General features: G+C 63.0%; 2 protein-coding genes across 2 annotated transcripts in view; both read right to left on the bottom strand.

Moving 5' to 3' along the window:
- Nucleotides 1–2,458, bottom strand: part of CPLX1 (complexin 1) — a 41,019-nt gene extending 38,561 nt beyond the window's left edge. The window contains exons 1-2 of the mRNA XM_043905912.1: nucleotides 2,295–2,458; nucleotides 913–1,015 (exon numbers count right to left, since the gene is read on the bottom strand). Coding sequence (XP_043761847.1) covers nucleotides 913–943 — 31 coding nt within the window. The 5' untranslated portion in view covers nucleotides 944–1,015; nucleotides 2,295–2,458. The remainder of the gene's footprint in view (nucleotides 1–912; nucleotides 1,016–2,294) is intronic.
- An 11,503-nt stretch (nucleotides 2,459–13,961) lies between these two features.
- The window catches only part of GAK (cyclin G associated kinase), a 48,350-nt gene continuing 38,119 nt past the window's right edge, over nucleotides 13,962–24,192 (bottom strand). The window contains 11 exon segments of the mRNA XM_043905913.1: nucleotides 13,962–14,461; nucleotides 14,806–14,982; nucleotides 15,608–15,756; nucleotides 16,206–16,320; nucleotides 16,322–16,431; nucleotides 19,782–19,898; nucleotides 20,928–21,038; nucleotides 21,581–21,754; nucleotides 21,923–22,294; nucleotides 22,382–22,525; nucleotides 22,951–23,144. Of these exon segments, the coding sequence (XP_043761848.1) occupies nucleotides 14,360–14,461; nucleotides 14,806–14,982; nucleotides 15,608–15,756; nucleotides 16,206–16,320; nucleotides 16,322–16,431; nucleotides 19,782–19,898; nucleotides 20,928–21,038; nucleotides 21,581–21,754; nucleotides 21,923–22,294; nucleotides 22,382–22,525; nucleotides 22,951–23,144 (1,765 nt within the window). The 3' untranslated portion in view covers nucleotides 13,962–14,359.

Here is a 24,192-nt window from a genome sequence, read left to right on the forward strand (position 1 = left end):
CAGGGGCCAGGCTGACCAGACCGCTCTGTCAGTACGCGTCCATCTCAGTGTGGCCCGAAGTCCAGTGCCCTGCCCACCTGCTGGGCCAGGGCCTCAGCTCACTGTCCTGTGCCACCTTCCCCTCCTGGCTGTGGCGACAGCCTTGAGCCAAGCCACAGGATTCCTTTCAGAAACAGTCGGTGGGGTTGGAAGCGGAGCGGTTTCCCTCCCCCAATACACACATGGGAATGCATTGTCTGTGGGTGCACACGAGCTATTTGGGGCCTTTTCCCTTATCCTTGTGCCCAGGCCAACCCTGACCCCCGTGCCCAGCTGGCCCTGAGCCCCATGCCCAGGCCGGCCCTGACCCCCGTGCCCAGCCGGCCCTGACCCCCGTGCCCAGCCGGCCCTGACCCCCGTGCCCAGGCCGGCCCTGATCCCCGTGCCCAGGCTGGCCCTGAGCCCCGTGCCCAGGCCGGCCCTGACCCCCGTGCCCAGGCTGGCCCTGACCCCTGTGCCCAGCTGGCCCTGACTCCTGTGTCCAGCTGGCCCTGACCCCTGTGCGTGTTCCTGGCCCTTCCCTGGTAACACCTTGAAGCCCTTGCTGGATGCCCCAGGTCCAGCTCTGTCCCCTACCCCATCTCTGGCTGCCGTGGCCAGCCTGCGGCCTCCTGCACCCCTGCTTGCCAGAGGCAAAGTCCCCATGGGGCCCCCAGATTTGACCAGTGAGACTTCCCCGGTGCCCCTTGGATGGGCTCCACCTGACCACAGCATGTGGTGTGCATCCTTCCCCACCCTGAAGCCGACCACGGTAACTCGGGGGTGCTGCCTTTGGTCCGGAGGAGCCTGCAGCTGGGCTTGCGGGCTGTGTGGTGGTCTGAGGGCAACCCTTTGTGACGACAGCTGCGGGGTGCAGGGGACCCCTCGCCCTACCTCCCAGGGCCTGTTTCATCACGAACTCCATGGCGACGGCTCTGCGTCCTCAGCGGCTCCTCGGAGGGCCAAAACTCACATGCGAGTGTGGCCAGTCCTCTGCCTGTGGGGGGATGTGGTCACGGGTCACCCGACAGGGCTGGGGAGGACGTGCTTCTCACTCCTGATCACCTTCCCTGAGATGTGGGTCTGGGGTCTGAGACAGCATCATTCACAGTCCCGGCGCACCTGGAGGCCAGACCTCAGCATGGGACAGGCGCCTGGAAGGGTCTGCGAGGGTCCCTGCAAAGTGGTCTCATCAAGCTCCTGGGGTGTGTGAAGGTGGCTTTTGGCTGCTACTGCCGGGAAGGGGAGGGTGCAGCTGGAAGGAGGCGGCCTGTGTGAAGCGAGGGCAGCCCCAGGGGCGTTTGGAGGTGACTGGCTTAGTGACTACTTGCTGGAGCCCTGGGCCACAGGGGCAGGGATCTATCTAAAGACGGGAAAGGTTAGTGTGGGTGGCGCCTGGGGGAGCGCCTTGGGTCCGATGGAACTTGGGAAACCAGGTTCCACCAGGGGAGAGGCCGGCAGTCATTGCCACCTGCCCAGAGACTCGGGGGCAGGGGTGCGGGGAATCCAGCCTTCAGGGAACAAATGAAATGAGGGGTGACCACTGCGCCCCTGCATGCATGGGTGGGCCTCTCCAGGTGCAGATCAGCTACAGGTCTAGTGGGGAGGGGCTTCTTGTAATATCAGTAACTGCAGTGCCCACCCCCCTTCCTGTGAAGTCTCTCCTGGCAGGGAAACCCAGGTCCCTGGAGAGACACTGTTTTATGGCTTTAAATTGTTTTTTCCCAGATGAAGGAGACCTGTGTTTGTGCGGGCTGGGGAAGGAATGCCCCCGCCTGCCCACAAGGCACTGGCGCGCAGGGGCACCTTTGACGCAAAGCAGATCCTCTTCCAAACTTCTCCCCTGGCTCCCGGGGGAGGGGATCTCAAGGCCACAGCGCGGCCAGGGCGCTGCTGGAGCTCCCCCAAGGCTCCCACCGCCACCCGCGAGGCTCGGGGCTCCCAAGGACGCCGCACCCCTCGGCTTTGCGGGCGGGCGAGTTGCCCGGCTCTGCCAAGCGGCCCTCAGGCGGGAGCGCGCCAGGAGAGAGAAAGAAAGAGACAGAGGACGAAGCTGGGGAAGGGGGGACGCTAGAGGCAGGAGACTCAGAGAAGCAGCAGGAAAGAGGGAGGGCGCGGGCCGGGACCGCGGGGCCGCTTCAGCACCGCTACGGAGGACAGCGCCCGGCGGGGCCAGGGAGGGGGCGTCCGGGGCCGGGCACTGGGCATCGGGGGCGAGAGCGCGCCCTGCCCGGGCCGGGAAGGGAGCATCGGGGGCCGGGGAGGGAGCCGGTTACCTTCCTGGGGCCGCGACCGGAGCGCGGGAGGGCGGGCGGGCGGTCAGCAGTAGAGCGCGCTCGGGCCAGCCGGGTCCATGTGGCGCCCCGGGAACTGCGGCGACAGCTGAAGGGCACGGCGAGGAGGGCGCGTCACAGGGAGGCGCTCCCCGCCCCCCGCCCGCGTCTAGCGTGACGAGGAGGGCGGGGCCGCGGCGGCCGGGCGGGCGCCCGGGGTGGGGGTGGAAGGAGCGGAGCCGCGCCCCCCCAAACCCTGCCGCTGGGCCGGACCGGGGTGGGGGGCGTCCCAGGGAGCGAGCTCTCAGCCGGGCGCACCACCCCGGCCCTCCCCTTAGGGCAGAGCCGCAGACACTGCCCCCAGCCGCCTCCGTCTGATCCCGTCTGCCTGGACTCGGGCGGGGGCCGCCCCCAACCCAGCGCGAGCCAGGGACCCGCGCTCTCATACACTTGCGCCCATGCGGAGCGCCTGGCGCGCGGGCGGGTCGGTCCGCAGCCCAGTGGGAAAGGCCTTTTCTCGTTCGGGCTCGTGGCTCGCTGCGGGGGTTGGGGGAGGTTGGGGGTCGCGGCCCCGCCCGGCTTCCCACCCTCCACGGGGGCGCGGCAAGCGGGTCTCAGCGCGGCGGTTGACTGCGGTCCCCACCGGGCCGAGTGCCCCTGAGCGCTGCTCCGGTTTCGACCCTCGCCGCTGGGCCGGAGAAGGGGGCCCCCAGACCCCAGAGAACCCATCCAACCGTTGTCGGAGGGCAGCCCGCAGACCGACTCGGACCTATTTGTCTGCGTAACAAGGTCGCAAAGAAAGAGCCACGCCGTTTCACTTTAGCGGGACAGAGGCGGAGCGACCCCCGCGCCCTCGGCCGGTGGCCCCACGCCGAGCAGGGACGAGCGAAGGTCACTGCGGAACGTCCGCTCAGCTCCCGCCCGCGAGGCCGCGCCCCCGCTCCGGGCCTCCGGGATCGCTTCTGCAGTGGAAGCCAGGCTACAACGGGGAGAGCGGGGTTGCTGCAAGGTCGGCGCCTGGCCTCCGCTGCAGGGCCTGCGGCCGCTCCAGGGTCAGGTGGCAGCCCGCAGCTCTGCCCTGCTCACCCCTGATGACTGCTCCATTAACTTTCACACACCGCCCCCTCCCCCCAGCTGAGTCATAAGGCCTCGCTGGGCCTGGGGTGATCCTGGAGACCCCCACCCCGCAAAGCCCTCCTCTTGCTGCCCCCCAGGACAGACAGCCTGAACTCGGGAGGCCCTGCCTGTCTTCCTCCATCTGCTTGGTACCTGGGCTCCCACCGTCCACCCGTTGCTGACCACCTGCAGGCCTGAGTGTGGGCATCAGTGGCCGGACGGGGGCCCCCAGCAGGCAGGGGTGAGGATGCGGACAGGGTGGAGGCCAGCACCGCTTTCTGGGAGTGGGCAGGGGCACCCCCACTCTGCAGCTACTTTGCCCAGTGAGGACCCTGGTGGCCCTGGGTGAGGCCCACGCCCCAAGACGCACAAAGCTGCAGCCTCCTTGGATGCTGGGGCTGTAAGAACCGGCCCAGAACTGTTCACTCTTCCTGCTGGTATCTCCTGTCACCTGGATCTGGGCAAGGTGGGTGCAGTGAGGCTGCTCGGAAGGGTGAACCTGGGGACACACTGGACCTTCAGGGCGCCCCTGTGCCTGCCCACCCTGGCCCACCCCCAGGAACATGAGATGCCCACGTCTGTTTAACCTCTCGCCCCATGCTTCACGCCTTCAGCAGGTCTGGGACAGGTGTTCTTGGGAGGGGGTGGTCACCGGTTTCCAGGTGTTGAGGGTCTTCGGGCCCAGCCTTAGCCCTCAGGGTCTGTGCAGCCTGGCCCCTGGTGTCCTCAGGCCCTGGGTGTGGGCACAGGAGGGAGACGTGTGTGTCCAGCACGGAGACGCCCCTTCCCCTGCTGGAGCCTCTGCCCTCCAGCCCTGCCAGCCCCTCCATCCCCTGCTTGGACCCGGGGACGACCCACAGCTAAGTCACAGCAGCACTGTGACTGCCAACCTCAGAGCTTATAAGCCACGGAGACACCCGGTTGACCTGGGGCATCCAGGCTGGTGTGGGCCTGCTGAGCACCAGGAGAGAGGGCGTCGGGACCCATGCCGAGCCCACAGACCCATGACCCCACAGACCCCGTGACCCCACAGACCCCGTGACCCCGCAGACCCCGTGACCCCACAGACCCCGTGACCCCACAGACCCCGTGACCCAGGCCTGGCCCATGTCGGTGACCGAGGACACAGGCCCTCTGCTGACCTTGCCACCTGACCCTCCGGCCCTCAGCCTCTTTCTCCCCCTCCTCTTGGGGTCACCATTCAGAGGTCACATGTGAGGTCATCACCTACCTCTCTGTTGTTACCCCTCTTAGACCCACCACACACTCACAGCTGCCTACTCAGTTCTCATATCTGTCCAGGCCCTAGGCTGGGTGAGGGGGACTCAGACCCTTCCATCGGGAATAGACAAGGTTAGTGACAGTCCCAGTTCAAGGCGCCTGGCGCCCGAGGAGCCCTGGAGGGTGGGGGTCAGCTCCCGGCAGGCAGGGGACAATGCCCCGTGACCAGGAGGTGATGCAGCTCATGACCTCTGCCTGGCCGTGGGGCAACACCCCAGGTGGGCACCCGTGGCCCCATGAGTGCCCGGGAGAGGACCTGGGCGCCGGTGACCAGTCCCCAAGCCTGCAGCCGGCCTGAGAATCAGGAGTGGAGTGGAAACGTCCACAACAGCAAGAAGGGCTGATCCCAGGGCGCCGGTGTGCATCAGGAGCTGACGACCACAGTCAGAGCGGGGAGGTGGGTGATGGGTAGACCAGGCCGGGTGCAGGGAGTGGGGAGGGTTCCCCCAAGGTTTCAGCTTCAGGGCCTGCCAGCAGGACGGGGCAAAGCCCTGAGCTCAGGACTACGTGGGCTCCTGAAACCCTGAAGGCTTGGAACCCCTGACCCACAGTAGGGCTACGCTGAAGGCCAAGCCCACACAGTGCTGGTTTGAGAGGCCCCCTGCAGCCCTCACGGGGTCATTCCAGATGGCAGGGACAAAGGTGGCTCCCTGGCTCCAGCGCCCCCAGCCCGCCTCCTGGAAGCCCTTTTCTGGCTCCTGTCATGCCCCCGGGGAGGCCTGGCCCCTGCTGGTCCCCTCTGTTCCAAGAGGGGCCAGGATCACTTGAAGTCCTTCTTCAGTCCTGGCGAGGGGTCTGGCCAGGGGGCTGCAGGCCCCATGGGAAGGACACACTGCCTCACCAGAAACTTCAAATGCAAACTGAATAATTCAACACGATGAATAATTCAGTCTCTGGCACCGGCACCAGCTGCGTGGCCATTTTCCTGCTGGATTTCGTCATTACTTTGAAAGGTAATAACATGTGAAAAGCAGAAGCCACCGAACGGGATCATCGCTGCTGCTGCTTGGAGCTGGGCCAGAGCACCTTGCTCGGCATGGCAGACCCCGCGCGCTCCCACCCCAGGGTCCCATCCGGCCACGTGGGCTCTGGGGAAGAGCTGGAGGTGCTGGCCTGGCCCAGGCGGCCAGCTCGCTCCTTGGGCCCCGCCCCCGCCTGGGGCGCTGGGACAGGCGGTGCCAGGTCCAGTCCATGCTGAGATGCACCCTTTCCCACCTGCAGGGGCTGCTCCTCACGCTCCAGGGACGGGCGGGCCTTCGGTCACCCCGGGAACCCCGAGGGCCCGACTCCCTGAGGGGCCAGCCCAGGATCTGGGCTCAGAGCACATCTTCTGCGTCCACACTCTGCCTGCCCCGGACCCCGCAGGGCACTCCCCCGCACTCAGTGCACCCGGCGGGACGTGCTGTCCTGCAGACGCCCCCAGCCTGCTCCCTGCCCCGGCCCGCCTCCCTGTCACCTCCTGCCGGCTATCCACTCCCTGGCCTCCTGCCCACCCATGCCCACTGGGGGGCCAGCCCTCTCCTCTTCCTGGTCTCTTCTCAGGGCTCTCAGCACAGGGGTCTGTCTGTGGGGCTGGGGGGAACCCGAGCCCACCTGGAGGGTGGGGAGTGTTAGAAAGAGGGGTCGTGACTCCCCGAGATGCCCAGAGCAGGGCCTGGGGAGGGGCTGGGCGGCCACGCGGGGCTGTGAGGGCCATGCCCCTCCTTTTCCTCCAGCTGCTGCCTGGAGCCCCCCTGTCCCCCGTGCTCCCAGGTGAAAATAGAGTTCACACAGCCTCAAAATGGAATCCCACTTCTCCCCAGCTCTGCTGCAGGTGGTAACCACAGGGGTGCGGGCCGCAGAGCAGCACCAGGCAGCCCTGGGTGAGCGCAGGGGCCTCGGTCACGAGCGGGACATGGGGGTGACAGGGAGGCTGTGAGTCCTCAGGCCTCTGCCCGGCGGAAGCCCCCGTCGCCCCCACCCTGGGGTCAGCTCGCCCGAGCCTCCCATCGGGGTCTCTGCGGCCAAAAGGAAAGTGACGTCCGGCTGACGGGCCCACACCCCACTCTGTCCAGTGGTCACTCCCTTGCTGCGCGACCCTCACAGGGTGAGTTCCCCGAGATGCACCAGCAGTCCCTGCTCTGTGAGTGACCCCACCCATCACTTTGCCATCCCCAACCCCAGAGGCCTCCTCCACCCTCCAAGGGCCGCCGGGACCAGGCCGGGGACCCTCCATGGGACACGCCATCAGAGGCCAGACCCAGTGCTTCCTGCGTCCCTCGAGGGTCCGAGCTGCCCGTGCTCTGCGCGGGTCAGGCCTGGACTCCCTCAGCCGGTGATCTGCGTCCAGCAAGGACCAATTTGGCTGACAACAGAGCGGGCCCCCTGGGGTGGGCTTCAGGCTCAAGAAATCCTTCCCAGAAAGGCAGGCTAATGAGAGGCCACCACGCGGCATGTCCTCCCCACCCTGCCCCCTCCAGTTCCCCTCACTCAGACCTGAGTAAGGCTCGGCCTGTGCGGGTCCCGCTGGTGGGCCTGCATGCCAGGAGGCCCCGGAGGTGCTGTCTGGGCCTCGGGGGACCCTGTCTGCTCACTCAGGGGTCTTCCTTTGGTCCTGGGTCGGGGCCCCTCCTCCTGTGCTTATGTCCAGGGGGCCTGGCAGCCCTGGTCAAGCAGCTCGGGCTTGCAGGGAGGGGTGGGCAGCTGAATTCAGGCCCCGTTCCTGTAGGCCCAGGGTAGGGGGTGGCCTGAGGCATGCCTCAGAGGACAAGGAGGCTGCAGCAGCCAGGCCCTTGCAGTGCAGTCCAGGGGACCATCCAGCTGAACAGGGCAGAGTCCAGTGACTGGAGCTCTGACACCACCAGCATCAGTCAGAGGCACCCTGGAGGGAAGGGGAGGCCTGGGGGCCAGGCCCGCCCCTGGATCATGTCCCCCTCCTGCAGGACCCTCAGCGGGGCCGACGAGGGGATGCAGGACAACGAGCCCTCATCCATCCAGAGCTCAAGCCACCTGTGGTCCCCGTCACCGCGTGGTCCACTGCTGCCCCAGGAGCTGTCCTGGTGGGGGTGGCAGAGGAAGGCAGGCGAGGCCATGAGATGGGGCAAGCACCATGAAGAGTCGGAGCAGTGGAGCCGGAGAGAGCTGGGGAGGGTGGCCTTCCAGGCAGCACACTGCGGGCAGGCCTGGCCCAGCCCAGATGGGTACGACGTCTATCCACCTTCAAGGCGGGAGCCCTCGAGGCCCTGGGACACCCCCTTCCCCAGACTACATCCCTGGCTGTTCAGGCTCAGTTGTGTCTGACTCTTTGCAACCCCATGGCCTGCAGCACTCTAGGCTTCTCTGTCCTTCACTATTTCCCAGAGTTTGCTCAAATTCATATCCATTGAGTTGATGATACCATCCAACCACCTCATCCTCTGTTGTTCTCGTCCCCTCCTGCCCTCAATCTTTCCCAGCATGAGGGTCTTTTCCAATGAGTCAGCTCTTCACATCAGGTGGCCAAAATATTGTAACTTCAGCATCAGTCCTTCTAATGATTATTGAGGGTTGATTTCCTTTAGGATTGATTGATCCCCTTACAGTTCAAGGGATTCTCAAGAGTTTTCTCAAATGCCACAGTTCAAAGAAAGGCATCAATTCTTCAGCGGAGGTACTTTCAGGATTCATATGGGAATTACAGCATCACATGCAGAAAAGGAAAAAGACAGAAACAGAAGGCATCCCAAACCAGAGAGAGGAGACTTCCCCTCCGCCCCCATGAGAAGCCTAGGAAGTGACTGAATCAAGTTAACCCCTCCTTCCTGGCCTGGGGGCTAGGCCCCGCCCAGTCCAGGGGACCTGTGGACCAGTCCCAGCCCAGGGCCAGGTGTGCACAGTGAGGAGCAGCACCCCACCAGTGCCAGTAGCTGCCCAGTACCCCGCCCTGTATCCAGGCTCTGCCCCCCACACCTATGTACCCTCCCCCATCCGATTCCTGGAGAGCCCCCGCCCAAGTCCCCCTAAATCTACCTGTGCCCCGACACTCACCCAAAAGCAACATGCCTGCTGGGCTCAACACTGCCTGAGGGGCCCCTCCTGCCCTCTTCCCGCCTCCCCTCCTCCTGGCACCCCCCGGGGTGGCCCAGGACTCTGCAGATTGGAGGCCCATAAGCTGTGTCCTGGCCCTCAGGCCAGCTCCTCCCCAGCCTGGCTGGCCTGGGCCCGCCCCTACCTGTTAGCCGTGACAGTCCGTGGGACTCTCCAGGCCAGAATACCCGAGTGGGGAGCCTTCCCTTCTCCAGGGGATCTTCCCAACCCAGGGATTGAACCCAGGTCTCCTGCATTGCAGGCGGATTCTTTACCAGCTGAGCCACCAGGGAAGCCCAAATGCCCCCAGGAGCAGTCCCTAAAGGACGAGGTTCTGACCCCACAATTGGGTCTGGGGATCCTGGTCCTGAAACATTGCTCTCAGGGAGGAGTGTGTGTGCCAGGGACACGAGGGCAGGCAAGTGAAGGTGGGGGTGGAGTGGGGGTCCGTGGGGGGTGTGTGTGTCTGTCTGGTAGGTGAGTGTGTGTGGTGTTTGTGTCTGTGTGTGGTGTGTGTATGTGGTGTGTGTCTGTGTGTGGTGTGTATCTGTGTGGTATATGTGGTGTGGTGTGTGTGTGTGTCTGTGTGTGGTGTGTATATGTGTGGTGTGTATATGTGTGGTGTGTGTGTGTCTGTGTGTGATGTGTGTCTATATGTGGTATGTGTGTGTGTGTGGTGTTTGTGTCTGTGTGTGGTGTGGTGCACGGTGTGTGTGTGTGGCGTGTGTATGTGGTGTGTGTCTGTGTGTGGTGTGTATCTGTGTGGTATATGTGGTGTGGTGTGTGGTGTGGTGTGTGTGTGTGTCTGTGTGTATTATGTGTGTGTGTTTGTGTGTGGTGTGTATATGTGTGGTGTGTGTGTGTCTGTGTGTGATGTGTCTATATGTGGTATGTGTGTGTGTGTGGTGTTTGTGTCTGTGTGTGGGGTGTGTATGTAGTGTGTGTGTGTGGTGTGTATCTGTGTGGTGTATGTGGTGTGGTATGTGGTGTGGTGTGTGTGTGTGTGGTGTGTGTGTGTGTTATGTGTGTGTGTCTGTGTGTGGTGTGTGTGTCTGTGTGTGATGTGTGTCTATATGTGGTATGTGTGTGTGTGGTGTTTGTGTGTGGGGTGTGTATGTGGTGTGTGTGTGGGATGTTTGTGTGTGTCTGTGTGTGGTGTGTGTGGCATGTGTGTGTCTGTGTGTCGTGTGTATATGTGGTGTGGTGCATGGTGTGTGTGTGTGGTGTGTGCGTGTGTCTGTGTGTGGTGTGTATCTGTGTGGTGTGTGTGTCTGTGTGTGGTGTGTGTCTGTATGTGGTGTGTGTGTGGTGTGTGTATGTGTGTGTGTGTGTGGTGTGTGTATGTGTGTGTGTGTCTGTGTGGTGTATGTGGTGTGGTGCGTGGAGTGTGTGTGTGTGTGGTGTGTGTATGTGTGTGTGTGTCTGTGTGATGTATGTGGTGTGGTGCGTGGAGTGTGTGTGTCTGTGTGGTGTGTGTGTATGTGAATGTGTCTGGTGTGTGTGTGGTGTGTGTGTATGTGTGTGTGTGTGCTGTGGTGCATGGTGTGTGTGTGTGTCTGTGGTGTGTGTGTGTGTGTCTATGTGTGGTGTGTGTATGTGGTGTGTGTGGTGTATGTGGTGTGGTGCATGGTGTGTGTGTGCCTGTGTCTGGGGTGTGTATGTGGTGTGTGTGTGTGTGTGTGTGTTGTGTGTGTGGTGTGTATGTGGTGTATGTGTGTGGGGGGTGTGTGTATGTGGGGTGTGTGTGTGTGTGTGTGTTGTGTGTGTGGTGTGTATGTGTGTGTGTATGTGGTGTATGTCTGTGTGTGGAGTGTGTGTGTGGTGTGGTGCGTGGTGTGTGTGGTGTGCATGTGGTGTGTGTCTGTGTGTGTGGTGTGTGTCTGCTGTGTGGTGTGTGTGTGTGTTTGTGGTGTGTATGTGGTGTGTGTGTGTCTGTGTTTGGTGTGTGTGTGGTGTGTGTGTATGTGTGTGTGTGGGGTGTGTGTGTGTGTGTGTGTGTGTGGTGTGTGTGTCTGTGTGGTGTGTATGTGTGTGTGTGTCTGTGTGTGGTGTGTATGTCTGTGTGTGGTGTGTGTGGTGTGGTGTGTGGTGTGTGTGCCTGTGTGGTGTGTGTGTGTCTGTGTGGTGTGTATGTGTGTGTGTGTCTGTGGTGTGTGTGTGGTGTGTGTGTATGTGTGTGTGTGTGTCTGTGTGGGGTGTGTGTGTCTGTGTGTCTGTGTGTGTGGGGTGTGTGTGTGTGTGTCTGTGGTGTGTATGTGGTGTGGTGCATGGTGTGTCTGTGTGGTTTGTGTGTGTGGTGTGTGTGGTGTGTGTGTGTGTCTATGTGGTGTGTGTCTGTGTGGGGTGTGTATGTGGTGTATGTGTGGGGTGTGTGTGTCCGTGTGTGGTGTGTGTGGCGTGTGTGTGTGTGTGGTGTGTATATGTGGTGCGGTGCATGGTGTGTGTGTGTGTGTGTGTGTGGTGTGTGTCTGTGTGTGGGGTGTGTATGTGGTGTGTGGTGTGTGTGGTGTGTGTGTATGTGTGTGTGTCTGTGGTGTGTCTGTGGTGTGTATGTGGTGGTGTGTGTGTGTGTGTGGTGTGTGTGGGGGGGGTGTGTGTATGTGGGGGTGTGTATGTTGTGTCTGTGGTGTGTATGTGGTGTGGTGCGTGGGGTGTGTGTGTGTGTGTGGTGTGTGTGTGGGGGGGTGTGTATGTGGTGTGTGTGGGGTGTGTGGGGTGTGTATGTGTGTGTGTCTGTGGTGTGTCTGGTGTGTATGTGGTGTGGTGTGTGGTGTGTGTGTGTGTGTGTGGGGTGTGTGTATGTTGTGTCTGTGGTGTGTATGTGGTGCGGTGCGTGGGGTGTGTGTGTGTGTGGGGTGTGTGTATGTTGCGTCTGTGGTGTGTATGTGGTGCGGTGCGTGGGGTGTGTATGTGTGTGTGTCTGTGGTGTGTCTGGTGTGTATGTGGTGCGGTGTGTGGTGTGTGTGTGTGTGTGTGGTGTGTGTGTGGGGGGGGGTGTGTGTATGTTGTGTCTGTGGCGTGTATGTGGTGCGGTGCGTGTGGTGTGTGTGTGTGTGGTGTGTGTGTGGGTGTGTGTGTGTGGGGGGGATGTGTACGTGGTGTGTGTGGGGGGGGGGTGTGTGTATGTTGTGTCTGTGGCGTGTATGTGGTGCGGTGCGTGTGGTGTGTGTGTGGGGGGGGGGGGATGTGTATGTGGGGTGTGTGTGTGTGTATGTGTGTGTGTGTGTGTGTTGCTGCGCCCTCCGGGCAGCGAGCCCCCCTCCCACGGCCGGGCACTGGAGAGGGGCAGAGTCATCACCGAGGCCTGGGGCTGCGGCTCCTGGCAGGGCCCAGTGCGCCCGAGGGCACCGGGGGACGGGGGCTCAGTGGCTGCAGAGTGAGGGGGTCCGAGCCGGCTTCATGCTGGACAGAGGGTCTCCCTTGGCCAGGATTCCCACCTCCGAACTCCACCTGGGCGGGGGTGCTTCTCTCAGGCCCGTTCACAGAGCTGGGGACAGTCACCCGCGCGTGCTGGGACAGGGCGATTCCCGAGGTCAGTGAGGGACCCACCAGGCAGTCTGGGGCTTGGTCCTGCGGCAAGGGAACCGCCACGAGCAAGGGCCCACTTCTCCCGGGGCCCCATGGGGCCCGAAGGGGTCTATCCCTGGGTCCCCCAAGGCAGAGCCTGGACTCGGGCCCGGGGCAGCAGTTCCTCTCTGAGGCCTCAGAAGTAGTGACCGGGGCAGGCAAGGAAGCCAGCGGGGGTCAGCAGCTGAGCTGGCCCAACCCGTCTTCCTGGTTCACAAGCAAACAAGTCCTTTCCTTTCCACAAATGGGCATTTGCCGGTAATCCAACAAGGGCGGGATTCCAGCCTGCTTTCTGTGCTGGAGCCAAGCACGTGGGCCTCCCCCGGCACCCGAGGGTCCCCAGCCCACAAACCCCGGGGGCAGGCAGCCTCCCTGAGGTAAGGAGAGCCACACAGCAGGAACATGACGAGGGTCCGCCGTCAGGGGGCTTCCTGCAGAGGAGTCACAAGCCCAGCTCCTCCAGACTCAGGGCTCAGTGCCTGCCGGGACTCAGGGAGCAGCAGAGGCCACAGGGGACGGGCTGGGAGGGACGGCCGGCATGGGATGAGGGTAGTGTCCCTCGCAACGCCCGTCACCCAGATGCTCTGGCACATGCTGGGTGGGGCCTCTACAGGGCAAGGGTGGCCAGACTAGGGGGTCCTGGGTCCAGACCCAACCTCTGCAGAGCCGCCCCCCAACACAGCCTCTGCGAGCGGGGGAACGGCTGGTGGTGCCGGCTTAGGGCCAGGGTCACTCGCTGAGCCCCCGGGGGCCCACTGCAAGGGCCACGCCTGGTCCCTGGAGGATGGAGACACTGGGGCTGTCACCCACCCTGGCGCTAACTCAGAGCCGGGGGCGTGAGGAAGTGCCCACCAGACCCAGGGGAGGCAGGCCCTGCAGGGCCTGAGCCGGCGCCTGGAACGCGCGTGTGCACCCTCGGGCCTACTTGGGTCGTTTGCTGTTCTTCAGGAGGCCTCAGCCTGCGGAGGGCCAGGTTTACGCCTCCCAGGTGTTAAGGCGCCCACCTCAGAGGGGACGGAGCAGCGGCCAGGCCCTCAGCCTCCTCCCCTGCCCTCTGCTCAGACCCGTGGCCCAGGATGGGGTCGGGGGGGACCCAGGGGCAGAGGTTGGAAGGTCCAGGGCCTCAGGAGGGGAAGCTGGACTGAGGTCCCAGAAGCTTCGGGTCAGAGTCCAGCTGCCCATACTCCCAGGTGAAGCCTGATCTGAGGACGTGCCCACAAGTGCAGCACGGGATGAGTCCTGAGAGGTGGCGCCCTCCTGAGTCTTCCTGGTATCACAGCTGCCTCAGTGACTCACATGTCGGTACAGAGCCTGCAGGGCCAGCCCGCAGCCCTCCAGGCGGCAGCTCTAGCAGGGCTGGGCCACGGGTGCCGGGCGGCCAGGAGGGGACGAGCCCTGGGGTGCGGACACTCAGAGGAGGCCGGACCGTCACCTCCGACCAAAACTGCAAGGCACGCAGCCGCTGCTGGCTGTCCTGATCTGCTGGCCCCAGGCCCACACTGCCCGGCCTTCCTGCCGGGACTGACCGCCCAGCCCAGGGCCCGTGGGGGCCTGGCTCGGCGCGGACGAGGAGCCTGGTGCTTCAGGGCAGGGTCCCTGCACTGCACCTCCACGGACAACAGCAGACAGGCCGGGAGGTGGAGAGGCAGCCGGAGACGAGGGTCATCAGAAAATAGTTTAATTCTGTACAGTGGTCACCAGGCTGATTACAGGGGAAGACACAAACGCTCACGGAAAAACTCCGCAGGACAGCAGCGCAGCGCCATCCACCTCGTGGACACGCCACCGGACAGAACAAATCACAGCCGTGACACGCGTGGGAGAAGCACGGAGTGTCACATTTCCTTTGGGGCCAAGAGAGAAAAGGAGAGAACTGGGAGGCTTTGGAATGCTTTCTCTTCTCCTGCCGGGAGCGGCATCAGCTCCGACCCGCTGAGCACACGGGCACAATGCAACGACTGGGTGCAGCCACGCCCGCCCACGCCGCCGGAGCCCCGGCCACCTTCGAGGGCCGCTCACAGCTGCGGCTCCAGAGCCACATGCGCAGCCGCACCCGCGGTTCAGAAGAGCGGCCGGGAGCCCTGGCTCTCAAACTCAGCCCAGGCGTCATTGAGCTCCATGAAGATCATCCGCGCGTACTGCTCGTGGGGCTGCCCCCGGGCCTGCAGGGTGGACGGCACAGTAAGGGCGGCCTTCCCCTCACCTGCCCACCCCATCCCCACGCCCACCCCAACCCGGTGCCCACCTTGTCCAGGGGACCCCCAACCCAGCGCCCACCCCAACCCGGCGCCCACCTTGTCTGGGGGACCCCCAACCTGGCACCCACCCCAACCCAGTGCCCACCTTGTCCAGGGGACCCCCAACCCAGTGCCCACCTTGTCCGGGGGACCCCCAAACCGGCGCCCACCCCAACCCCACACCCACCTTGTCCGGGGAACCCTCACCCTGGCGCCCACGCCCACCTTTTCCGGGGGACCCCCACCCCGGCGCCCGCGTCCGCGCCCACCTTGTCGGGGTGGACCACCAGCACGGCGCGGCGGTAGTGCTTCTTCACTTGTGCGGGCGTCACCAGGTCGGCCATGCCCACCGGCGTCCAGCGGCTCTCGCCGTCCCACAGTGCCGTGTGCAGCGTGGACAGCAGTGCGCGGATGTTCCTTTCCTTGCCCTCCGTCCACTCCAGGAGCTGCGGGAGACAAGGTACCACTGAGGGGGCACTGGGCCCGGCCTGCACCAGCCCCGCAGCTGGGGTGAGCCCCACGGAGCCGGGCTCTGACCGTGAGACGCATAGCCCCGTTTCTGCACTGACCCCTCACCCCACCCGGCACAGCCAACACGTCCCTGGGTCTGGACGGACAGGACGTGGAGGAGACTGGCGTGTGGAACCAGGGACCCGTCCTTGACGGGGTCATCCACAGATGACCTGCCATCACGGCCTCCGCCTGTCCCTGGCCTGGGGCCCCAGCGCCCGGCAGGAACAATGCTGGACTCCAGGGGGCCCTCAGAGGACCCCACGGCCCCGTCTCCCAGCTGTCCTCCCGAGGTCAGTGCGTAAGCACACAGACGTCTGTCACCCTGCAGTCTCTGCGGGTCAGACCCTGACCAGGGTCACACCTGGCTGGTCTCAGAGATGTGAGAAGCTTAACGAGCACGAAGCCTCTTGTCCCAGCCACGTGGGGACAGCTGATCTTTCACCCCAGAGCTTTCAGAAGAGCAGTGAATGTGGACGGAAGCCCCCTCCCCGCAATGTGCTGCACGAAGGTCCTCACGTCTGAGCCAGCAGCCAGCTGGTTGCATCCCTCCCCTAGTACCTTCAGCTTCAGCGGATCTGAGTCCCGGGCCTGGTCCTGCCTCCTCATCTCAGCGATGGTCCGCGGCCCCTTCCTGTCAGCCCGCGAGGAGAAGCCCTGGTTGGACAACAGGTCTTCAAAATCGTTCTCTGACACCCTCGGCTTTGGACCTGCAGGTGAGCAGAGGGTCAGGGGCACCCAGACAGCCTGCCCGCCCCTTCGCGCTGTGCAGGGGCTCAAGGACTCCTCGGACAGAGGCACGGCTGAGATGGGCAACAGCTGACGGAGCTGCCTGAGCTGCGGGTTCACCACTGCGGGTGGCGTTGTGGCAGGCGTCGGGACCACCCCCCTGAGGCGAGTGTTGCAGTCGGGTCTGGCTCGGCCACCGCTGCCTGGCCAGCGAGACAGAGAAGGTTCCTGGACAGGGTGGCCCGGCCGCCTGAAGTGCCTGCCAGGGGCGGAGGTCACCCAGACACTCATCTGAAACCATGAACTTCCATCCCAAGGTGCTCCCGCCAGTGGAGTCTCTTTAAACACCCTTCCCCAGGACTGAAATGAGCCGGACAAGACAAGATGTGGCTTCGCTGTGCCCCCTTCACGGGGCGGCAGGGGAACTCACCGAAGCTAGGGGCGCGGACTCCCCGCTCCTCCCGGCTGCCGATCACACTAAAGCTGGAGGTGTAGTTAGGCCTTGGCTGTACACTGGCTTTGGGGGGCGGCTTGGCGTGGGGGGGGCCACGGGGTGCCCTGGGCTGGGGGCCGACTCGTCTGCCAGGAGCCGCTGGCCTTGGGAGGGGGCGCTGCTTTGGGACCAAAGCCCCCAGGAGTAGATGTGGCAGGCGAGCCTGGGGAGACAGTTCCCCCAGGAGCGTCAGCGACAGCCCGGACAGGCTGCCCTGCAGGCGCTCAGGCCTCAGGAACCGTGCCCCAGGTCAGTGGCCGCGACGGGCTCCCCTCCCCACGCGCTCACACACAGGACCAGTCCAGGAAGCTCAAAACCAGTGCCGAGCCCCCAGCCCCTGACCAGCATACGTGGGTATCATGTGTCACGTGTATGGTCCTTGGCCACTTCATGCGTGTACAAGCAGCAAGCAGCGGGGTCAAGACGGCCCTGTTTTCCATCCTCTGACCATCATCTCAAGAACATTCGAGAAGTGGAATCGCAGGACAGGCAGCCTTTGCGATGGGCTCTTCTCCCTCAGGACACGCCCAGCTGCAGGCCGGCGGGTGGACGCACCGTGGACTCCGGCAGGTTCCATCTGAGGCCACTGCCAGTGGCGGCCGTGTGCGCTGGGGCCGGACCCCTGAGAAGCCCGCACGTGCCTCTGGGGTCCCCCCGAGAAGGACGCCCGCCAGCTCTGCACCTGGCGCTGCCCCTGACACGAGGTGTGGCTACCGTCCTCTCTGCAGCTCACTCATCTCCAAGTCGGACGGGTCTGCCTTTGTTTTCGCTGTTGCTGCTCCCACACGTGCAGGAGCTGTCACACGTGTGGTTCAGAGCTGTTTTCCCCACTCCAGCTTCTCATCCTGCTGACTGCCTTCAGCACAGCAGAAACTGCTGATTAAGTCCAATTTACCCATTTTTCTCTGATGGATCATGGTCCAGGTGACACGCCTTTCTGTTTTCCTCTAAAGGCTTTAGAAATCTATGGCCGCTGCTGAGCAGTGGTCCCTTACTTGCTGTTTCAGGTGTGAAGTTCATGGCAAGGCCACTTTCCTTGCCCAGCGACTCTACGAATGGCTTCGCACCAGTCTTCCAGCTCCTCCATCCTGCCCCGGGACCTGTGTGTCTGTCCTGACCACACCACACAGGGCTAATTCCAGCAGCTAGAGTCCGCCAGGGCCTGGTGGGCTGAACCGACCACTGGCCCTAACTCTCCAATAAATTCTACAGTGAGTCCATCTGAATTCTGGTGGGGACTGAGCTGACCCCTTGACCACTGCTGGAGAGCCTTCCCCTCACTGGTCTCTGGGAGGCAAGCTAGTCTCCCTGCTCACTGAGGCCTTCCCCGACCTCCTGCATCCTGGGACCCTCGTCAATGCACCCTGGGGCCTGAAACGCTTTCCCAGGGAAACAGCACGCTGTCTGCACATGGCCACACTGCCTGTCCCTCCTGCCCCTCTCCTACCTGCGTGCACTGCCGGGGTCAGCCCCGGAGAGCGTGCGGTCTTCCGAAACCCAGCGTGAGGCAGGCAGCAGGACTCTGAGGCCGCGCCAGCTCAAGTCTACAGACTACGAGCCACTGGTCTGTCAAGAGTGCTCCCCACAGTGGGTTGGACTCCAGGGACACCTTTTCTGCACTACGGTATGATCACACAGTTCCCCTCCAGAGCCAGTTAACGTGGATCGTGCCTGTGGGTTTGAGGATGTTGAGCTGGCCGTGCCTTCTGGGACAAGCCCTGCCTGGCTGTGGCGAGCTCTCGCGCTGGTCTCTGTGAGCGATGCTTCCCTGGGGTCTCTGGTTTTCTTCTGCATTGTCTCTGTCTGGTTTTGGCATCAGCCTCATAAAATGAACTGCAAAATATTCCCTCCTCTTCCTACTTCCTAGAAAGATCATGTAGAACTGGTGTGAGTTCTTTAAACATTTCGTAAAATTCTCCAGTGAATCCAGCTGGGCCTAGAGATCTCCATGGACGGTTTCTAACTGAGCTCACTTTCGTCACGGTTACAGACCCTCTCCAACAACCTGCCTCCCCGGCATGGCCCCTTCACAGCAGGCCTAGGGGTGGGGCTGAGGCTGTGAGTCTGCTTTCCTTTGGCACCTCCAGGCTCTGTGGAGAACTCATGCTAACCTCTCTTTTTAATCCAACTTAGGAGAGATTTGTCAGCTTTACTAATCTTCTCAGAGAACTACCTTTTTGATCAACCCATTTTCTCTAGTTTTCTTTTTCACAGATTTGGGCTTTTTATCATTTCCTTCCTTCTATTTGCTCTAAGTTTACTTTGCTTTTCTTTACAAACACCTTTAGCTGAGAACTCATAATACCAGTAAGCCGTCTCCTCTTCCAAACTGCACACTCAATGTTAACATCCCCCTCCCCGCATTGCTTTAGCTGCACACCTCACGTTTAGCTATGTTGTGCTTTCATTCCGTTTGACAAGAGTTTTATTTCCCTTGAGACTTCCCACATAACCTGTGTTATTCAGAAGTGTGTCATTCAATTTCGAAGAGCTTGATTTCTCAGTTATCTCACCATCATCGATTTCTCCTTCGGTTTTGTCAAGGAACCATATGCTCTGCTGGTTTCAGTTCTAAGGTGCTGAGGGCCGTTTATGGCCCAGCACATGGCCTTTCCTGCGGCTGCTTGGCTGCCTGAGGACCTGTGTCCGGCTGCTGGGCAGTGTCCTGTGGAAGCCCCACAGCTTCACTGGCCTTCTGTCTGACGGCTCCATCTGCGCTGACACAGGGGTGCCGGGCTCTCCAGCCAGAATGTAGGTCTGTTTCTCCTTTCAGCTCCATGAGCTTCAAGCAGGACTCTGTTTTCTGAGTGGGGTGTGATGGACGTCTGCGGTCACAGTGCCAGGCTGAAGGCGGGGCTCTACCCTGAGAATGGGCACCCCGGATCCTGAGAAGTCCTTTCCACCACAGGCAGCGCCGGAGAGGCTCGGGATGGCCCTGCCTCAAAGAGCCCAGGATAGAGGCAGAAAGCCCATGACACACCCACAGTTCCAGGAATGCATTCAGGGAGACAATGAAACCTTGTGAAACTCTGGAAAGCGCCTGGGGATGTTATTTTCACCTAAAATTCCACATGCCTCCCAATTGCCAAGGGATGAGACAGGCACACGGCCTCCAAAGAATCAACGTTCTTAGACGTATTCTCAAAAAGGACAGTGACCGGTGGTGAATTCTGCACCCCAGTCCCACCCCCTGAGCAGGGCAGGCAGGTTCCACCATCCTGGGCTGAGGCAGCCCCCAGCTGGCCCCCACACCCCATGGAGCCGGCAGAAGGGCTAGTCCCTGTGCCTGCTCTGGCAACTCCCGGCGTTGTCTTGGCAACAAGCTCCTGAAAGGAGGCAGAGGGGCCTCTCCTGGTATTGCTGGGCCCTGGGGGACCGGGCGAGGCTGACCTCAGGGGGACGCAGAGCCCCCCCCCCCCAGGGAGACCTGGTGCTCCCCACATACCTCAGGGGGGTGCAGACCCCCCAGAGAGGCCTAGTGTTCCCATGTGCCTCAGGTGGCCATCAGGTTACCTTGGAGGCCGGAACTGAGGTCACCGAGGTCTGCAAATGGGTCCTGGCTCTGAGACTTGGTCTGGCTGGCCGAAAGGCCAGGAGGGGCCGGCTGGTCTCCAGGAGAGAAGAAGGGGCCTGGAGAAGGGCAGGGGCATCAGCACCCACGCACTGGAGTGGCACAGCCTCTGCCGCAGCTCACATGCTGAAGGCCTCACTTGGCAGTCACCTCACGTGGGACAAGGCCACACACACAGCGGGGCTGCCCCTGAGGCTCTGTGGGGGTGCTCACCCAACAGCCCGTACAGACCATCTGGGCCTGCCCCACCGCCCCTCGGAACCCAAAGTGTGAGTGCGCGTTCCCACACTCTCCGTTAACTCTCAGTCCTGTCCTGCCCCAACTCCTGGGTCACTGAGGAGTCACTGTGAGGTCATTACAAGCGACAGCAGCTCAGAAAGAGCTCTCATCAACCAATCAGAAAAAGGTGCCTCTCTGACGCATAAAACTAAAGAACGTGGAACAGTTCTCAAATGAAATATAAATAACCAGACCCATACAAAACAATAAACCACCTCACTCACAATGAAGAAAAGCAAACTGGAAGGACTGGCAGCCCGTCAGACCGCCGGAGGCCCGTCTGTGAGGGGCGCCCGGCGGCGCAGTGATGACGAGCACACCTCCCAGGGCAGGAGCCAGGCAGACCCGGGCTGACCCTGGGCCGGGACAACCCCCTGGGGGGCGCGGGAACCACTCCAGGGTTCTTGCCTGGTGAACCCCATGGACAGAAGAGCCTTGGGGGCTGCAGTCCACGGGGTCACAGACAGACATGACTGAAGCGACTTAGCGTGCACATACACATCTGTGAAGTCACAGCCTGCCGACGAACAGAACTGACAGGGCATGTGTCACGGGCCTCACACACATCGCTGCCTCCAGAGCAACTCAGTACGGGGTCTCCTAGAGGACACAGGTGACGAGAGGCCAGACGCCCTCCCAGCCCCAGGAGGGCAGACCAGGACAGCCTGCAGCCTCGCTGGGGCCCTGCAGGAGGCATCAAGGAACAGCTGGGGTAAAAACTAACTTCAGAACCAGCCGCAGGTGTGGCAGGGAGGGGCTGGGGCCCTGCTCCTGACCCCCCTCTTGGGGTGGGCACAGTCCCCACTAACCGTCTGCAGCCAGCGTGGGGGCTGGCGCCTCGGCCCAGGTGTCCCAGGCTCCCAGCAGGTCAGGGTGGCTGGCAGAGGCAGTCATCTTGCTGGGCTCGGAGGGCAGGTCCCCTGGGAGAACAGCAGCACTCTCTGAGTGTCCTCGGCAGGGCGGACACACAGCCTCACATGGGTTCTCAGGCCCTGGGGACAGGCTGGCCGCGGGCGCCGTCTGCAGGGCGCCCCCATCTCCTGCTTGGGCGGGTGGGAGGGAACTGGCACCCCAACAGCTGCCCTCAGGAGATGGAGACAGGGCAGCCGGGCAGGGGGCCCCCAGGAGCTCCCGGCACCCAAGCTCCCGCAGGCTGTGCTCACATCCTCTGGGCTGCCCTCCGACTGGCTCCCTCGGGCTGAGAATGCGGTGTGCGGAGTCAGCAAGTGGACATGCTGAGGGTGGTGCTGAGACCAGTATCTAAGAGGTTCCTCACCTGAGTTTCTCCAGGGTCCTCCTCCTGCTGCAGCCAGCCACACACCTACGCCCCCAAACCTGCCTCATGCCCCCCTGAGCCCAGCAGGGTGCATGGCACAGACACTGGCTGCACCCCCGTCCTGGGGAAGGCAGGACCCCTGGCTGTGCCCGCCCGTCCGCCCCCAGGGGCGGAGGCCGCCCTCACCTAGATGCAGGAAGTCAGTGCCGCAGGCTGGGGGTGGAGCACTGTGGGTGGAGGGGAAGGGCGCGGGCTGGGCAGCCGAGGCGTCTGAGTTGAGGAATTCACCGAAAAGGTCGGGCTGCGAGCTGGGGGGGGCATCCGCGTCGGGTGGCAGCAGGAGCAGGCCGAATGGGTCAGCTGCGGTGACACCGAGCGGGCGTGCGTGAGCACGGGCACTGCCAGGCACTCAACCCGGGACAACCCTCCCCGGGCACCTGGGCCCCTAGTGGGAGGCAGCGCTGACCAGCGCCCGCCACGGTGGTGCAAGGTGCTGAACGGCAGACCACTCCCAGCAGCAGAACCTACCATCCGGGGCGGCGGTCTGTGTGCAAGGGGTAGGGGCTGGGCTGCTAAAGAGCAGGCCACCCGCAGCTCCCTCTGGAGCAGGATCTGGGGCCCCGAGCAGGCAGCTGAGCAGGTCTGCATTGCTGGGGGGGCCGCCAGGGGCATGGGGGGCGGGCGCGGGCCCCGCCTCCACGTGCAGCCCCAGGAGGTCCACGCTGTCCTCCTGCGGTGCGGCGGGGCCGGGCGCATCCTCGTCGCCTGTGTCCCCACTCTCCGCAGAGGGCGTTGGGGCTTCCTCGTCGGACGGCTCGCTCACACGGCCATCCTCAGCCACAGCAGAGGGACCCTCCTCGGCCAGGGGACCCTCCGGGCCCGTCGTGGAGTCCCGGTCCTCTGCAAAGAAGACGGCAGGACGGCTATGGCTCAGCACGAGGGGGCGCTGAGGGGAGCCCCGAGGGGCAGCCAGGCCCGCCGACCCACCCCGCCAGTCCAGCGTGTGTAGGAAGTGGTCGGCGTCCACGCTGCTGTGAGGCGAGTCCGCCTCCGGGGGCTCGGCGTCCGTGGGCCCGGCCTCGGCATCATACTGTGCGGTGGACCCAGGCTGCCTGGGGAGCTCTGGCTTCCCTGCAGGAAGAGGGGGTGTCAGGCCCCCCACTCAGGGCTCCGGGACCAGGCCCAGGGCTGGGAAGAGCTTGCACGACCAGAACCCACAGGACAACCAACTTGGGCCCATAATTGCTGCCCGAGGCTGCCCCAGGTCATACGTGTGCACACATGTATATCCATGCACACACAGGCATGCACACAAGAGGTGCACGTGCTTTTCAGGAATACTTAGCTATACCTCACATGAAAAATTGAGAAAAAGCCAGCCAAGAACACAGGCAACTTGTGCCGTGACCAAGGGAGCCGCAGGGTCACCACCAGCGGGCTTCCGGCACTCGCTCAGAAGCGCTCTGGAAGAAAGTACCTTGACCCCGCGGACAGGGGGTCACCAGGATGACCTCTGCAGGGGGCCCCATAGGTGTGCCCGCAATGCAGGATCTCACCAAACTTGGACAGGACGTCCTGCTGCTCCTCCCGGCTGGAGAAGAGGATCTTGGGATTCAGCCCTCGCATGCCCGCACCCTCCCAGGGTGGAGCCTCACGGCCCGGCCTGTCTCTGGGCTCCACCTCCACCTCCAGGTTCACTTGGAACAGGTCAGGGTACTTCTCCTGGATGTCGCAAGCATCCAGGTCATACCTGCAGTTGGAAACCAGATGCAGGTTAGGAAGGACCACAGGCACTTCAGGGGTCACTCCAACGTCCACTAGGATGCAAGCGTGGGGCAGGGCTGTGTTCTCGGCGGGCAGCCTGCCCACGCCTCAAGCTCTGGACGTGCAAGCCCCCACCGAGCAAAGGATCAGAGGCGCCTGTGGGGTCTGAGAGCAGCAAGACCCGACCACACTCTCAGAGCAGGAGCCCAGCTCCCGTCACCCCTCAGGTCCTGGGGTTCAAATCAGATCACGTCCTCAGACCATAAAATGCAGGTTCAAACAAAAACAATGCCATCCATCCTGGCAAAACCCTTGTGAACAGATGCCCACAAACCAAGACCTCTGGGAGCTGCTACAGAGGCAATGACCTACGCCTGCAGGGTGGGAGCAGCCTGGCCGCAGCGGCCAGCTCACTGAGCAGCCCCCCACCTGTAGGGAATTCCCGTCCGCTGCTCCTCCCAGAGGTCACCAGAGGATGGCACTGATCCCCACCTGTTCTTCAGCCAGGCGGCAGGGGCCCACGGCTGATCCTCTGCTGGCCTCTGTGCTACTTACTGCGTGTACATGTAAACACAGTAAGGCGACAAGAGGAGGGACTAACAGGAATGACGGGTCCCAGAAGGCCTGAGGCATCGCGCCTCAACAACGCAGGGTGAGTAAGCACACGTGACCCCAGTGTGACGACCACTGGTCAGTCCTTGCCATTCCTCACGGCCACGGCCCCCTCTGCACGATGGGGTCACCGGGGGCCTGTGTGGGGCGAGGCCAGGCCCACGTGGGTGCAGGCAGAGCAGCCGCCCAGCCACAGGGCTCTGCTTCGGGTCCCGGCAGGGCACACCCAGAAGACGACGCAGGGACAGTCAGCCGTTGGGAGGAGAAGGCGCGGGGCCCACAGAGGGAGCCTGACAGCGACCGCAGTGAAGGGCCGGGGAGGGGCCCGTCCACGAGGTGGGGACCAGCCCACAGAGGGCATGAGGCTGCTAAAGCTCAGCTCCAGGGTGGGAGGGCCCCGGGGCCCACTGCCGGCACCATGC

This window comes from Cervus elaphus, chromosome 6 (genome assembly GCF_910594005.1).
Source record: "Cervus elaphus chromosome 6, mCerEla1.1, whole genome shotgun sequence".
In the NCBI taxonomy this organism is placed as follows: Eukaryota; Metazoa; Chordata; class Mammalia; order Artiodactyla; family Cervidae; genus Cervus; species Cervus elaphus.